This window comes from Rhinolophus sinicus, linkage group LG03, assembly GCF_036562045.2.
Source record: "Rhinolophus sinicus isolate RSC01 linkage group LG03, ASM3656204v1, whole genome shotgun sequence".
NCBI classification, from domain to species: domain Eukaryota; kingdom Metazoa; phylum Chordata; class Mammalia; order Chiroptera; family Rhinolophidae; genus Rhinolophus; species Rhinolophus sinicus.
The window spans coordinates 140,608,822-140,626,847 of NC_133753.1; the positions used below are offsets into that span (position 1 = coordinate 140,608,822).

General features: G+C 32.7%; 1 protein-coding gene across 1 annotated transcript; it reads left to right on the forward strand.

Annotated features, from left to right (window-relative positions):
* The first annotated feature begins 394 nt into the window (after nt 1–394).
* CETN3 (centrin 3) lies at nt 395–17,455 on the forward strand. The gene is made up of 5 exons (XM_019734247.2): nt 395–547; nt 2,547–2,682; nt 4,196–4,310; nt 10,043–10,234; nt 17,052–17,455. The coding sequence occupies exons 1-5, from the start codon at nt 531–533 to the stop codon at nt 17,093–17,095; spliced, it is 504 nt and encodes a 167-aa protein (XP_019589806.1). The 5' UTR covers nt 395–530; the 3' UTR covers nt 17,096–17,455.
* Nucleotides 17,456–18,026: the final 571 nt, after the last annotated feature.

An 18,026-nucleotide genomic window follows, 5' to 3' on the forward strand; every position in this document is an offset into this window, starting at 1 on the left:
CTTAGGCTTCCAAGTTTTTGGAATACAGAGGAACTAAATTTCGCAGACCTCTTCCCAGAGGACAGCCTGCGGCGTGTCTCTTCTCTTCCCACCCTTTCCTTCCCTCGTAGCCGTCCGTCTTGTCTCCGGACAATCGCCCACAGCCCAAGGCCTCCTCCCGCGAGGTGAGGGACACCAACCCACCGCCGGAACCACAACGCAGGGACTCAAACCCTCGCTGCGCAAAGGATTCGGGGAAAACGCAACGGGCCAATCCAAAGCGCGAAAGAAGCAGCTGGAGAGGCCCGCGGAGAGGTTTATTTGATTGACGCGAAATGTGCCCAATGAAAGCAGAGGACTAGTGATGCCTCCGCCTCAATGGGCATGGCATTAGCCATTTCAACCAATCCGGCTCAGAAGTGTCTACCTTATGGGAGGTCCTCAAGGCCGCTGAGGTCGTTGGTGTGTGTTGAACAGCTTGTGGAAGTCGTGCTTCTTTGGGTAGGAGGTTAAAGTCGTTCTTGAGAGGAACGTCTCTGTCCGAAGAGAAAATGAGTTTAGCTCTGAGGTCGGTAATGAGGAGGCGGGAATGCTCTCCACAGCCCGCAGCGGGCCCCAGGGCGGGTGTGTGTGGAAGGGAGACAGTTTGGGGCCGAGGCGAGGAAGGGGTTGCAATTTGGGACGAGGGAAAGGAGCCTCGGCCACCCTTCCTGGGTCCGGACCCCCTCAGCCTCCGAGCCCAGGTGTGCCGCAGGTGATGAGTCCAGTGCGTTTCTGCCGACGTAGTCATACCTATTAGCGCCTTGGCTTTTGGACCGCCTAAGAGATGCCAGCTGTTTTAGTTCCAAGGAGGCAGAGAAATATCGCGAGGTTTTTCACGTTGTTTCTGCGAGAAATCAGGCCCTGGAGCATCTCTTCCTTCAGTTCCTCCTTGGGGTTCGGCCCCCACCTCAGCTGCACTGCTCCTGACATGTATATTTTGGAAATAACACAAAACTCCTTCATGCTCTTCTCTTGGTGCCCTGATTTACGGTTATTTGAAGACCCCAATTACTTACGTTTCTTGAGTTTCTTTACCTCTCATTCAGTTCCACCCTGTAATCCTCTGTTGGTTGCCCGCTCTCCTAGCCTCAGCTACTGGGTTGCCAAAAAATGTATACACGTGACTTGTATTCATCTTTAGTTATTGGTATATATTGAGTATTACAATTTTAATATAGTTCTGTCCTTTCTTAAAATGTGTATACCTTTTTTGGCCCCCTCTGGAGATGTTTTACCTTAAAAATAACTATGTAGTTACACCACTCTTAAAAAGGTGTTGTGTTCTGCTAAGGGATAATGGAGGTACATCTTTGGATGGGGTCAGTTGTCTGTAGGTTGTGACTTGGCCGCTTTGAATCGTGGGAAGAAAGTTACTCCAGTAATGTTCAAGCTGGTGTGAAGTCTGGGCTCTTGTGAAAGATCTTCAGCTTTATCCTACCTCTTCTAGTCATCTCTTGCCTTTGTTTTTCTTTTTATAGATTTCAGAGAATACCTTCAAATGCGAATAGATCACGTATTCTAATAAAATCAACTGGGTTTTACATTTTAAAGTTTTATAGAATTTTCTGTTTTAAAACTTATACAAGTTTTGCAGCCCCATTTGAAAACTTAGAACACTTAGGTGGATTGGCATCTCTTAAGGGAGACATTTCTGGCTTTTAAATTTCCTTTTAAAAGTTTTTTCCAGAGTTTATGAGAAATTAAATCTACATTTACATGTTAAGTGAGACTTGACCATTGACTCTTCATATTATTATATAGAATTAGCACAAATTTTATGTAACTTTTGGCGTTTAATAGTAGTGATATCTTTAGACTCAATATTTTGACTTATTTGTTAATGTCGGTGGAAGAAATTATAAAGTGCCAAACTGTTAGAAATGAGTAATCTAAAAACATTTCTAACCTACAATGCCAAAATACTTTGTAAGTTAATTGATAAATTACACTTTTTTATAGTAATTTTGATAACAATTATAAGCACTATCAAAAGTAAACCAAATATATCGTGATTGTCAATTATAAATTTTACTTTCTTTTTTAAAAAACACTTTATGTTGCAGAATGATTTGAATAGTAAGTATGTCTTTTATAATAAATTTGTTTTTTTGTTGGGGTTTCTGACATAAAGGAATGTTTCTTATTCACAGTTCTTGCTTCGTCCACAGTAACATTTGTGAGAATAAATACAAAGCTAGGAGGAAGGAAAGTTAGGTCCTCATTTTTTATTTTTTAATAAGCTATAGCACTATTAAAATTTTTTTTAAATAAGTTTGGGGAAGTGCAAGTTTATAGCAGCTCAAACTATGCAATGATCAAGGCTTTGACTCATGTAAGGATACTTTATCTGTCTCCAAAGACGTCTTTTAAGAAATTTAGAAAATTATTCACTGGTTAAATTTTTTGGTTGCATTTTTGAAATCTTAATCATTTACAGGCATTGGGAGAATAGGATTTAAATGGACTAAATAAAGTGGACTAAGTAGGATTTAAGTGGACTAAACTTTATTCTTTTCATGTCATAGAAATGAACTTGTAGTAGACAAAACAAAGAGGAAAAAAAGAAGAGAACTCTCCGAAGAACAGAAACAAGAAATCAAAGATGCTTTTGAACTATTTGACACCGACAAAGATGAAGCAATAGATTATCATGAATTAAAGGTAGTATACTTTAAAATGTGTTATTTTTTTTTTGTTAAAATGCTTTGCATTTTTGACGGTTAAAAATACATTTCTAAATAAGTATTTTAACCAAACTGTTTTGGAAATTTGAAACCCTTTTAAACATTTAGTTAAGTACTATAATAAAATTGAATTGTACTCTAACAAATTCTAAAATAATCTCCTTTTCATGGTAAAATGAATAGCATTTTAAATGTGAAAAATGTAATCCTATGGAGGGGCTTACGTTTTTATTTGCATAATTAAATTTTTTCAAACTACAGGATATAAGCCATTTTTACTGTATTCTTCTTCCCACTTTTTTTTTGAGACGTTCTTTTTTCCAGTTGGGGGAGTGTTATTTATCTTTTAATGTGAACATTTTCGTAACAGTCTCAACCTACCTTCTCTGGTGCAAACAACATACATGATGTGTGATGTTGAGCCAATGGTAAATGGGGGAAAATGTCTCCTTTAAGGCTTAGAATTACTTACAAAGATAACAGGGGAAATTAATGTTTGGGTAGTATGGATCTGACACTCAGCACAATGAGAAACCTTTTATGCTCTTTAGCTCTTTTTCCAGCTTTTTAAAGTTTTTCTTTTATAATGTCTCTTTCATTTGTTGCCACTGTTATTATCTTGGTTTGGGATCTTATTTCATACCTGGAGCTTCCTAAATAGTTTCTCCATTTCTAGTTCATCTTGTGCACTACCATTAGATTTATCTTTCTAAAATCCTTTCACCATTTTCTTCATTGCTTATAAACCTTTAGTGGCTCCTCATTGTATACTGCATAAAATTCAGATTCCTTCGATTTTTCTTGAATGTTCTCCATACTTACTACCACCTACTTTTCTCATGTAGGTGGTTCCACTTGAGCTCTTCTCATTTAGATAAGGTAAACTGCTCTGTTCACTACCCTCAAGCTTATTTTTTATTTTCGTGTCTGTTTTAATACCAGTCATCCTTTTCTAAATACTCTTCTATCCCACTTTATCCATACATCAAGGAAAAACTCGAATGTCTCCAAGTAAGACGTCTTTAACCAGTAACATGTCTCTCCTTCCAACAAGATCTCTTCTTTCTCTAAACTCAGGGTCATGTACTACTTGATAACTAACCATGTAGGGTCTGATGATAATTCTTTAATGTTTTTTTTAAACTCCTCTAGTGTATAACTTTTTAATATTCTGTGCCTTTTTTTCATTTTGGTTGTTAACCTCTGAGAACAAATAACTTGTTAGATCTGTGCACTAAGTCAGTACATTGTATGGTATAGTCCATAAATACTCGTTGATTGGTTTGTCTTAAAATGGGACATGTAAGTTTAAAAAAATTCTATTTAATTTCAGTAGTGAAGAAAAACTATCTCTTTGCTATTTTAGGGACATAAAACATGCAAAAATAATGTGTTGTCATCTCTTAAGTGGTAAAAATTTATTTAAGAATTTGAAATCACTTTTTTTGAAAGAATGCTTTATGATTTGCTTTTCCCTTTTAATCCAAAAGGTGGCAATGAGAGCCTTGGGGTTTGATGTAAAAAAAGCTGATGTACTGAAGATTCTTAAAGATTATGACAGAGAAGCCACAGGGAAAATCACCTTTGAAGATTTTAATGAAGTTGGTGTGTATTTTAATAGTTTTTGTGAATAGCAGTTGTTAGGAAATTATCTGGTTAATATTAGTATTTTTAAGTTCTCTGGGTTATGGAATTTTGTTACTGAACATTATTATATGTGGAACTCACTGGGTTATTTTGGGGTGCTCTGTTGAGTTTCAAAGAAAAAAGCTTTGCTGTGGGATTTATCATTTTGTATTGTTTTGTTTTGAAGACTCTAACCACAGATCTGTTGTGTCGTTTTTTATGGAAAGATGCCTTTCTAAGTAATGTCTGTTTACACAATGTGACAAAACTAAAGGATGATCAAAAAATTATTTTCTCACAGTAATACAGAAAATTTGCTGTCCTTTTGTTTGGAAAATATTTCCTAAGACCATTCTGGCATGTGATTTTTGTTTGCAGCATGGGAGAAGAGGAAACCTGTAGCAGTTGGTATCCTTGGCTATAGATAAAGTGCATGCCTTCAGTTTGTCAAAGCTTATGAGGGGCTGCATACTGTCGATGATCTTGATCTCAATGAATAAAGTCATTTGGTTAAAGTTACCAGTGGGGGAGGATTATAGTAAAGGAAATAGTTGGCAGACTGGAAGCAGGAGAAAACATTTTAGAATAATCAACTGAAGATAATGTGTCATGGGCTTAATATGGTTAAACTTTTGTATTGTTGATTTCAGTGAATTATTTATAGCATCTATCTATCTATCTACCTACCTACCTACCGGCTTCTTTAGAAAAGAGGGTTCTAGAAGGCAAGGACTTTGCTATTATTATATTACCTAGAATTTTATACATAGAATGTACACATATTCAGGTTTATTATTATTAAATTAATTTTCTACACCAATGATACCACTTTATATGTGTCATAATTTAAGCATATCATATAGTTAATTTTAGATGTTTTTAATTTTAGATATTTTTAAAATTCAATTATGCTCACATACAAATGCTTTCTTTTAAATATTCAGCAAGAAGCCATTTCAGAATAAAAAAGAAATGGCAACTAGTACATACGGGAAAAATAGATTCATATCATTATACAATTGTTTTGTTTTTTTACCTGAAAACTCAAACCTAAAGTAAGGAAGAAGGCAGATAAAGGATAAATCTAAAAAAGAGAAAGCACGGTACAGAAAATCCCCAACTTATGAACTAACAAATGACTGTTTAGAGAGGCAGCTTATCCCTTTGGGGAGCATATTTCTTTTTTTCCTCTATAGTTTGTAGAATTGTTTACTTGAGAAGGAGAGAGCCATCTCTATTCCTTTAATGTTGAAGCTCTCCTGAAGTTTATGATCTTCGTGTAAGTTTCAACTTAGATTGTTTATTTATAGGAAAGGTGTTAAGATATAGTGGAAGTTATACTTGGGAAAGAGCTATAATTTAGGTACATTTGGTACAGTGTAGCAGTTTAGTATGGAAATTTTGGAACCAGATTGCCTGGGTTCAGATCTTGATTTTGCTACTTACTAGCTATGCAACTTGGCCATTTTACTTCTCTGTGCCTCATTTTCAATTATAAAATGGGGATAGTTGTATTATCTCATTGGGTTCTTATGAGGAATAAATAAGTTAATAATATGTAAAGTCTTTAAGAGAAAGCCTAACATATAGTAAGTGCTATTAGTATTTGTTATTATTACTTTAAAAAATAGTTTTTATTTCGTTTGTTTCAATGGGTGGAAATAATCGTATGCATCACTGGAACATAAGTGTTCCTCTCCATGTATTTATGGAGGTCTGATTACCTTTTTTCATAGTTGTGATTCATAATTTTAGTAAACATATTTCATCTTAAGTGAATACAATGTTTAAGTTGTGATTTTTGTTACCAGTTGAAGCCAGAGTCCCATGCTATCGCCACCTTTTCCTGATCCTCCATCTTTTCTGTGTTACTAATAGAGCAGATACACTGGATTCCTTCTAGAATAAAAGACCATGGCTAAACTTCAGCCCTGACCTTCAAAGATCAACCTTTTGTACTTTAGCTATCCTAAGGCTACCTATCTAGGATACCAGCTGTCAAATACAAAGTTATTACTGTCTGGGAATCAAACAGTCAAGAACTATGTATTCACCCCATTTTTGGATTATTTTTGAATTATGTTTTAGACTTTGGGACAGGTAACTCTAAATCATAACATTTGAGTCTTAGTTTTATGTACCATCTTTTACTATCTAATGATACCGTTCCAAAGTATTTTTGGATGAATTCTGACACTTAACCAGGTTCTTTCCAATGCTAGGAAAAGGTATTAAAATACATTTGATGTAAGTTTAGAATCTAGACAGCCTGAGGCTAGTGAGTAACAAGTGTTTTAGGAGTTGCTGCTTTAAAGTAAGATAAAGGTAAGTCAGATATGTATACTCCCATCTATTTTTGGCACATACTACTTATTATTTCATTGCCTATATAGAATAGAATATTGTATTACTGGTTTTGTTTTGCTCATTTAACATTTGCTGAATTTTTTGGCATTTGGTACCATGCTGGGGTGAGGGAGGGATTAATTAAAAGTTATTAAGAGGCACTTCTTTCAAGGAGCTTACAATTTAAATGTAGGAGACCACAAGGTATGGTGCTGTGTGGTAGATTGTCATTTTGACCAGGGCAGAAGTTGGCAAACTACAGCCCTTGGGCCAAATTCAGCTGCTGCCTTTATACTGCCACATCCATTCTTTTATGCTGGTTTTGTGCCACCATGGCAGAGTGAGTACTCAGACAGACCTTATCCCCTCCCTCGCACCCCGCCACCCCAAGCCTAAAATATTTACTACCTGGCCTTTAACAGGAAAGATTTGTCACTTTCTGGTCTAGAGCAATTGAAGTTTTGCAGAGGGCATTTTTAAATTTAGGCCTTTTGGAATGTGAGTAGGATATCATCCCAAGGAGAAGATTGTGGGTCTCAGAGAAAGGCATTCTGGGTAGAGAAAACAACAGAGAGTGGTACCAGAAGTATAGCATGTCTGGGAAAGTTCAGGTAGTCCCCTGCTCTAGAGGATAGGGAATGACTGAAAGGAAAGGTAGCATTAGAACAGATAGGTAAAGTCTTAACTATCATGTAACGTTTCAACTTAAGGCATCAGAGGATCATTATCAGTTTTTAAAGAAGAATAGATGACATGTTTTAGAAAGATGTTGAGAGTATTAAAGATGGCTTGGAGGGAAGAGAGACTGCAGGCAGAGAATAATAGATGTTTTATGCTGAAGGTGATGAGAATGAAAAGGGATACATTTAAAAATAAAAAAGGTAGCATCCTCAGAACTCTAGGATCTGATCACTGATTAGATTTATGGGATTAAAAGTGTTCAGACTTTTCAAATATGGGAAAATATCTGTTAATGGTGCTCTTATCTTTTTGGGGGTGTGGCATTGACAGTTATCTTGGTGATAATGGGAGGAGTTTGGGCTCCAAAACACTGAGTTTAATGTAACTGGTAGGTTTGGATAGAAACTTCCAGAAGGCAGTAAGAAATATAGTTGAGGGGGGCAAGGGGCAGGTCTATGAGGGTAAAAGGGATCAAATATGTGGTGATGGAAGGACAGCTGACTCTGGGTGGTGAACATACAGTGTGATATATAGGTGATGTAATACAGAATTGTCACCTGAAATCTGTGTAGCTTTGCTAACAATTGTCACCCCAATAAACTTAAAAAGATAGTTGAAGCTATATTTGTAGCATTACCTTTAATGGTTTTTGATAAACTTTTAATGTGATATATATTTTTAAATTTGCTGTATTAAGTGAGTTTTATAAAGTGTAAGGTCTATTTTGAGGAAGAACATTTCTGATAGTATAATTAAATCATTTGAAAATAAATGGAGTTACATGGACAGAAATTTGTGAAATATTGAACCCACCTTAACTGCCTATGTGTCAGTTGACTTAGTTTCATCGGAAAAAAAATGTATTTCTTAGAATGAAATTCTACTTTGTAGGACAGGAATAGAATATGAAGGCATGGAGGAGAGTCAACATAAAGTTTAATGTTCTGGCTGCCCAGAATGATAGGTGTTTATAGTTCCCAAGGAAAGTTGCATTCTAAGGCAAATTATTGATAAGAGATTATATAGACACATAAGTCTGAAGTAGCTAACACAATTAAAGCACCAGTGGGATAAGAATTTATACATCTTGGATCCCCATCTGTTCCCCAGATCACCCTGTTGCTTCTTTAAGTACATTAATACTTTCAGCAAGCTGCTTTTTTTTGTTCACCTGTCATGTAAATTATTTAATTGGTGAAGAAAATTTCTTAACACTTTTTTTTTCCCCTTGTCCTGCTTTTTTGTTGGGACTAAATTCAAAATAAATTGAGTATGAGCCATAGAGTTAAGTGTGGTATTTTATTTTGGTGTTGTGGCTGTATATATGCCAACTCCTTTTTGACTGAATATTTATGAGCTTTGATGATTTGCATACTTGTAGTACTATATTTCAATTAGTTACTTGGCAGAATCTTTGGATAAAATTAATGGATAAAAGAAAACTATCAAATATATTTGTAGATGATTTAACATTAGCTTCAGTAGGTGCTATTCTAAAGCTCATTCAACCAAATATGATGAAAGAGCAGCAAAACAACAATAATTTATTGGGGATTTGAATTGTATTTTTCTTTTTGGATGCATTAAACATCCCAGTACTTTCCATCTACAAGTATTTGCAAGTTTTTAATAATTCTGTAAACCTCAATAGGATTGGATTATTTTTAATGGCACAGTGAAAGTCATAAATAACTTTTGTTGTAGTGATAGACTAGCATGTAGAATTACTTCAGAGATAGTAAATATTTTTAGAATTTTATCTAGTAACTTAAAAAATTTCATACCACCGATTTGTACTTCAGTTTTTGTTATTGTAGCTATTGATTAAACACTGGTAATATAGAGACTATTGAGTTTACTATATTCTTATATAGTATTACATTTAGTATATTAAAACATTGATACTTTCAGCTATTAAGGTCTGAAATTACTCAGTTAATTTTAGTTAGTAGTCTGAAGTTGCTATCTTGCTGAACAAGAGGGATGTGACTTTAGAGAAATTTCCTTTCCAAACCTTTTTTTTTCCCTCCTAGCTGTCTTACTGCAGTCAGATTCAATTCTTTTAATAACCACTTTTCATATTTTGAAAAACCAAAAGATTCTTCTAAGCATGAAGATATGACTGGAATTTTCATTCACTGTTTGAGATTGTGTCTGTATCAATGATAGCAGTGCATTTTATTAAGTTGTCAGGGTTTTTTTCTTTGTTTTCAAGTTGGATTAAATTTGAGAAACAATTAGTGTTACTATTAACTTTCGCCAGAAAACAGCTTTATCTAGTTAATTTTAATTGTTTTGTTGGTATAACATCTCTACAACTAGGTTACAAACTCCTAGACTTACGTGCTTGATGTCGGTGGAGCCTAGTACAATTCTTAATAATAGCAGACCTTAAAAAACTATGATATAAATATAGTCCTTTTTATTTTGTCTGATATTTTGTGTGATATAATTTTACTTACTCTAATAATAGGATGAATTGTTGATATAAAATTTAAATTTTTAAATACGGATTTTGTTTCTCTAATTTCAGGTTTATCTCTGCGTGTTTGGGCTCTGATTTGGCATTTTATTGTCAAACTAAGATTCACAGCTTTACTTCTCATCTAATACTTAGTTGATTTCACAAATGAATGCCTTTGTGATTATAAAGGTTTGTTTTTTATTTTATTTTTTAACACTAGTGACAGACTGGATATTGGAAAGAGATCCACGTGAAGAAATATTGAAGGCATTTAAACTATTTGATGATGATGATTCAGGTAAAATAAGCTTGAGGAATTTGCGACGTGTTGCCAGAGAATTGGGTGAAAACATGAGTGATGAAGAACTTCGGGCGATGATAGAAGAATTTGATAAAGATGGTGATGGAGAAAGTAAGTTTTGGGTAAAACTTATTCCAAGTGTTCCTAATATACACATATAGTAAATTTTTCTAAAACCAAATGATTTTCAAGACCCTTTGTAGACTATCTCTATTTAGTGTAATTGTTGTTAATCCTATAATGGGTTTTTTGCATAAATATTGTGTATATTTGATTTAGAATGAAGCAGACCTTTAAAACCAAGTATACAGATTGTAATACCATGTTTCCCCGAAAATAAGACTTAGCAGGACAATCAGCTCTAATGCGTCTTAAAATTAATATAAGACCGGGTCTTATTTTACTATAATATAAAACCCGGTCTTATATTAATTTTTGCTCCAGAGCTGATTGTCCGGGTAGGTCTTATTTTCGGGGAAACATGGTATGAGGTTCCACACTTCAAGAAGGTATTTGCTTTGTGGATGAAACACCACCAAAATTTCAGCCACTTAGTAAAATTTCAGCCTTTAATGCCTTCTTCCTCAACCTACATGCACCTCTAACTTGTTACTAAGTTTTATTGATTCTATCCTTCAAATGTTTTGAATCTGTTTTATATCTTTGTTTACTGCTGCTGTCCTAGTTCAGGCCCTAATTTCTTTGTAGGAATGTTGTTACAGCCTCATTCGTTATTTTCTTGGATGCCTGCTGGGTTCAGTGTTGTATGTGCTGATTCGTGCTACGCCATGAAAAAGACAGATGTGGTCCCTGCCCTCACTGATTTTGCCGTCTATTGTAGCCTCCTAATGTCCCTCTATACCTATAAGCCTCTACTCTTCTTTATTTAGTCTATTGATAGTATTCTTAAAGTATGGGTTTGATGATGTCATTTCCCTGTTCAAACACTTGGAATGATTCCTCACTGCCTATGGAGTTCAAAGCCTTCTATGATCTGTCTTACCTTAAGTTCTGGTTTTATTTTCCACTGTAGTCTTCCACTTAACCTTCACCTCCCACATGTGCACACATTGACAAAATAGACTCTATCATGAAAACACTTTTTTATTCTGTGCCTTTTATCATGCCATTCCTTCATCCTAGAATACTCTTAATTGCTAATTTCTGTCTGCTGAAATGTTACTTGTTCTCTCAAGTACATTTTAAACTCCATCTTTATCTCAAAAGCCTGCCCCAGTGGTCTGTTTATGAATTTTAAGACTTCCATTGAGGGCCCATAGCATTTAGAGGAATCAACTATTTTGACACTTGTATACACTGCCTTATGTTAGTTATATACATGTGTATATCTCTAAGTATGTTGTAAGCCTCTTAAGAGTACTATGGAATCACAGTGTGAAAGGCCTGAGACTTTGGAATCATACAGACCTGGATTTGAATTGGATCTCTACCATTTGCTTAGTTTGCTCTACCATTTGCTCTACCATTTGCTTGTACAAAATATGTAATTTTGTGCAAGTTATCAACGTTTTCTGAGTCTGTTTTCCCATTTATAAAAATGAGAATGGTAATACCTTACACAATTGTTGTATTAAATGAAGACAGTTGAAGGTGCCTAGCCTTACATATAAGCTTGTTTTCCTTTTTTTTCTTCTTTACTCAACTTTTTATTGCTCTGCATTTTCTTGAACATAATGAGTGCTCTAATGTTTGTTGACTTAAAGTCCTGAGCAGGAGTGTGTGTACAGTAGGTACATGTTTATATAGTACCATCTATACATACATACATACATACATACATACATACATACATACATAGTATATACATAGCCAGATAGTACCTTGGAAATATTGACATGCTTTAATAAGGAAGTAAGATAGTAGCAACTAGCTCTCAGTTCAGGTTTGTAGATTGTCTTTTACAATTGTGCATTATTGTGTTTTCTCATATTTATGTGAATATTAGTTGAGCATTATAAAACTTTGCTGTTCTTTAATACTAGTTTTTTTGAAGGGTATTGATATAGCTATTTACATTTTAAAACAAACATGATTAAAACTTGAGGAAATTCAAATGATTTCTTAAGCTGTCGGTCTAATATTTGGACTCATAATCCACTGCCTTAATATTAAAAAAAAAAAAAAATGTGTCTTCCCTACCTATTATGACCCTAAATTAGCTTTAAAGGACCTGAGTTCTGTAAAGGTACTATCTTCAGTGACATAGAGAATCTTGGTATGCTTATTTCATAAATTTTAATAATGGCTACTATATGTGTCAAAAGATTAGATTTATACATTTTTTTCCTGTACTAGGCATATACAGTTAGATTTCGGTTATTATTGTAGCTTCATTTGACTGTAGAAGAAAATATCAATTAGGAAGCTGCCTTTTAAATTCAAAATCATGTGAAACTTTGCTTAGAGATGTATTCATTTCTTCATCCCTTGTTAGCTTGGTCTGTCTGCTGCTTTTGAATCTCATAGTTCACATCTGTGCTTCATTGCTTGAAGATTTATTTTAGTGCATGCTCAAAACATTTCTTCAGTCCTCTCTGCTTATATTACTCCATTTTAAGTAACTGTACAACTTTTGCTTGAGTATCCTACTGTCATTTATTCAAATAACTTAATAGGCAAATAACATTTTTTTCTTTTTTTCCAAGTGATTGATTACAAATAAAATACAGCTGACGCGTAATCTTTTGTTATTAAGATTTGTGTCTTTTCTTGGGGAGGAGGGTGGTCTTATATTAAAGTAGTCTTAGTCTAATCTAGTAGGTTCCAATCTGGGATGTGGTTATCTAGGGGTGAGGGGCCTTCTCAGGTATTATTGCATGGGGTCTGGGAATTAATATATGTGTTATATATTGTCTGTAGACCATATGAATAATAGTATTGCACATGCATACGTGTACTGCTATGTTTCATTTACCATGTTTCCCCGAAAAAAAGACCTAGCCGTTCTTATCAGCTCTAATATATTATATATTATTATATTATATTATATTACATTATATTATACCTGGTATTATAGCATATCATATATTATTATAGTATAGACCCGGTCTTATAGTAAAATATAGCAAAAATTAATATAAGACCCGGTCTTATTTTACTATAATATAAGACCGGGTCTTATATTAATTTTTGCTCCAAAAAATGCATTAGAGCTGGCTAGGTCTTATTTTCAGGGAAACACAGTACATCTGTAAACACTATTGTGAATGATAAGTATACTTACTTTGTAGAATATGATTCATAGTAGCTATTTGACATTATCTGTTTTTCAAACAAGACATACTAAGTATAGTTGTTATGGTGGCAAGTTCAGAAAATTGTTGCGAGGCATATTTATATGCAGAAAGAGTGAGAACTACAACTCTAACCCATTTGGTCTGGCTTTGGGATACTGCCTTAACTTATGTGGGTCTCTGCACCTATATGAAAATCTGCCCATTTTTGAAAAAGGAAGTTAAATATTTTATAATAACTTGTTAATCCAATCACTTGGATTCTTTTGGCTGCAAACTTTTGTTCAGATATTACCTACTTTCTTTGTATATGTTAAACGATCATAATACTTTGCTGCCTTTTTTTGTGGACTTTAGTAATTCTTTTGCCTTTATGAATTTTTCACACTATTCAGTATTTTAGATCAATGAAATTGTTTTTATTGTGTATATTAGAATGATAAATATGGTGAATGAGGAGTTAAAGGAAAAGATATAACATGAAATATAAATAGAGCTGTGGTAATGATATAGAAAGAATCCCTTCTTCACCATTCCTCCAACATATATAAAGTAAAACAGTAAGTCATTTTGGAAAAATGGAAGCAACATTTATAATAACCTGTCTAATACATGGCAGAGCTAGAACTCAAACTCACATCTCCATAATGACAACATCTTTTTGACTAACGCAACATTGCCTCTTATGCTGTAAAGTTAAATATTAATTAGGTATCTATGTTTATGGAGTTTTAAAAATTGCATACTATTATAGGAGGCAATGGATTAGTAAAATATTCAATTTGCACTTAAAATGCTAAAATTTGTTTTTTTCCCCTCAAGAGCCAGATGGTCTCAGACTAATGTACTTAATTTATTTAATTTCTTGAAATTTCTTTATTTTAATGACATGTAATATGATTCACCCTACTAAATGATTGATTTATGAAAATTTTGTTAATAAGGCAGTGTAGAAGAAAATGAAGTGTCATATTGTTTGATTCAGTAAATATTTTATCAAATCCCTATTTTAAGGTAGGTATTGTGCTGGGTTTATTAGCTGCAGGTACCTTGCTATCTCAAAGGTTATAAAACCAAATGTACAAAGGCATCATGGATTCTCTTAAATGTCTGAAAGGCTCACTGGTAATAAAAGAGCTAGTTTAATTTCCTTAGCCACTTTCTTTTCTTCAGCTTTCCACTTTTTTGTTTTTAAGTATTCTGTTTGTATGTATGAAGTTATGGAATAGATTAAAATACTTTTGAAATGCTATAATACTTTAAGGTATTTATACATAAATAATATAAAAATTAAATGTTTTGTGGTTTTAGAACTATGAAGATTAATTTGAAATTTGAGTATTGAAATTTTACATTTGAGAGGAAAAGTGTTCTAGATCTTTAAGTAACAAAAGTACTGTTTGAATATTTTGATCATGGCTATTATACTTTTAAAATGATTTATAAACAAATAATTCTAAGGCTGCTTTCATTATGTTGTTTTTCTTAAAAACATACTCTTATTTCCTGTTTTGGTCTAGATTCTTTAATCTTCAGGGATTGTTAAATGAAGATACACAACAATGAAATTGTTTAAAATTTTTATATATTTTAATTTATTTTAACTGGAGGAAGAGAGGGTCATAGCTTTCATAAACTATTGAATAGGTTAATTTAATAGGTTAAAGATCACTACAAGAATTTGTAAGGTTATTGAAAGTATTTTGAGTATTATAGATTTTGTATTCTCTTCTATGTCTGTTGTGATGACTTGTAGATTTTTAATATTGGATGCATAGATTCATGGTTCTTGATCAGCTTCCAGACAGCTCATTCTTCTTAACTCCATATAGCTTATTTTTGAAGTTTTCCAACTGTTTTTGATGGTGTTCTCCTACCATAGCTTGCTTTCCACCTCCTGTGAAACAAAATCTTATATTTTTATTTTAGAGCCCAAGTCAAGATTTTTTACCTAAAATTTTCTCATCAGTAATAATTCTTTTCCATTATGGTGGATTTTTTAAAGCACTGTTATATAGTTTTATTTTAATAATCATGCATTGTGTTATACAGCAATTTTCCTTTGTTTCAGGTATAAAATGTGACTAATGTGATTATTGAAATGGTTTTCTATGTGTACTTTTTTAATTCCCGAAGTGTATATTTTATCTCCTCAACATTTTCAATTGGTTAATTTTTTGTAACCAATTAAGAAGGTTTTCATTATGAACCTTTTTAATCGTAGAAGAAAAAATGTTAGACTAGTACAGAGAATACCTTAAAACCTCTACCTAGATTCAGAATTAATAATTTACTGTATTTGTTTTATCTACAGTGTGTATATATTTTTCTGAATCATTTGAAAAATATATCATTCACTTGAGCCTCCCTAATATTTTAGCCTGTATCTACTAAGAATAAAGATATCTTTCCTAACTATGATATCATTATAATTCCTAAGAAAATTAACAATTTTATAATGTCACTTAATATCTTCCTTACTTCAATTTCAAGATATTTTGGAATAGGAACCCTGGTGTTTGTTTTGATATAGTACACAACTCCTAGTATGTGTTGACATCACGAGCACTTAAAACTGTTTGATTCAATGGAGTGTTTTCATATATTACCATCCTACAGTGTTTAAAACTTAGAAGCAACTTAAAAGATTATCTCTGTAGTTCTAAGTATTTTCAGATGAAGAAATTAAGATGCAGAACTGTTCTTTGTCAGAGCTACGGTTGGAATCCAGGTCTCTTTTTTTCTCATTGTAGTGTCCTTGTTATCATTCTCAAAATTACCATTCATAACTTGTACCTTGTTAAAGTACATATTAAATCTTGGGACTTATGAACGCACCTGTTTTAGAAGAGGAAGCATTCTTTTTTGAATATTTTTATTAATCATGCATATGTGTTTATATTGGTTCTTAAAATTTATATTTAATAAGATCACATTGCCTAGTATCACCTGTTACTGCTAGGTTGCTTTCTTAAACATCATGCTTATAAACTGGAGGTTCTTAATTAATTTTATTTATAATTTTGGTATACTAACAATTAGTGTTTATCAGTGAGTATTTCATGCATTTATATCTATGTTTTGAAGTTGCTTTTGTAATTTTGTATTACCTTTGTAATTAAGATTAAATTTCTATCTTTTAAAATTACGATTTCTCTGGATACTTTGGAGACATGGTTACCTGGTTTCAGTTAGGTTTTCTTTAAAATAGGCTTTCAAATATATGAACGTTTAAAAAACAAAAATTAGACTTTCTTTACTAATTCTTATACATTTTCATCCTTTAGAACTCCAATTTACATGCATGATATATTTATGCTTATTTACGAAGAGACGGTTTGCTAAATGAACTCATAGAATCAAGATTGTAAAGAGGGTTTAACCATTTAAGAAATTAAAAATTTCAAGCTTTTTATTTTACAAACGTGTACAAATAATTACGATTATAATGGGCTTTTTTGTAACATGTTTTTCCTAGTTACTACTATAGAATACAAATTTATATTTCTTATATTTTTTATGTTTTTGCATTCATGAAGTTCTATTTAAGCAAAAGCAATGTCTTGGTTTATTAAGAATTTGTATAATATAAAATTTAAAGATACTTAGTGTAAAATAGTATTGTTCTCTGAAAAAATTTGTATTTCTGACTTACATTTTCTTTCTTACCACAGTAAATCAAGAGGAGTTCATTGCTATTATGACTGGTGACATTTAAAGAATTACAAGGATAAACACTAAGAATGTTGCAGTTAATCATCTTATATTCTATTTTTGTGCTTGGAGGCATGTAAAAAAACTCCCAACTTAGTTTTCTTTTTTCCAAAAGGACCAAAAATATGCATCTTGTGTATTCATATTTTACTACTGTTAAGTTTCTTTGTATGAACAGTATTGTTAGTAGTCTAATAGTTTATAGCTTTGTATTTATAATATAGCTTTTATATATATAAAGTTTAAAAAATTGAATTGTAGTACACATTCTTTGAAAGTTTTTTTATTCAGTTTTAGTAGTCACTTTTGTTTCAGTGCACATGTTTTCCAAACGTTCATTAATAAAATGTTTATTTTAATAGTATTTTAAAGTTTTGTAAATTTGCTGTTTTATTTTGATTCCAAATACCGATTAACCCTCAACAGTATCTTTCTTAAATCTTTTCTCTTTGCATTACTGGTTTTAGAAACAAAATTGAAATACAAATAGCAATAGAATAGCACATTTTTCTTTTACAAGTTTGACATTTTATGTTTCATACAAGATAATCACTCAATGTAAGCATAATTCCTTTTTTAAGAGTCACGTCTGTCAGTTTGGAGGGAAAAAGTATTGCACATATAGATCCACTTATCCTGGTGTATTATGTTCTATAACACTTGGTGTCTTAACGTTAAGTTATGACAGTTAAATATGGATATTTCCTTCTTAAACTAATTGAATACAGTTTGAATCATCTAACTTCTTGACAAAGTGAAAGATTTAAATTTTGGAATTTTGATCTGTTAAGATAATTATCATTCAATTAAACGTCACAGTGATGAAAATAGAAAACTGTAAGCCACAGAAATCATTTAAGGCTATGTTTTACCTGTGTAAAGGAACATTCTGTAATTCACCAGGAAACAGTAGAGACAGACTTTGCAGGTATTGG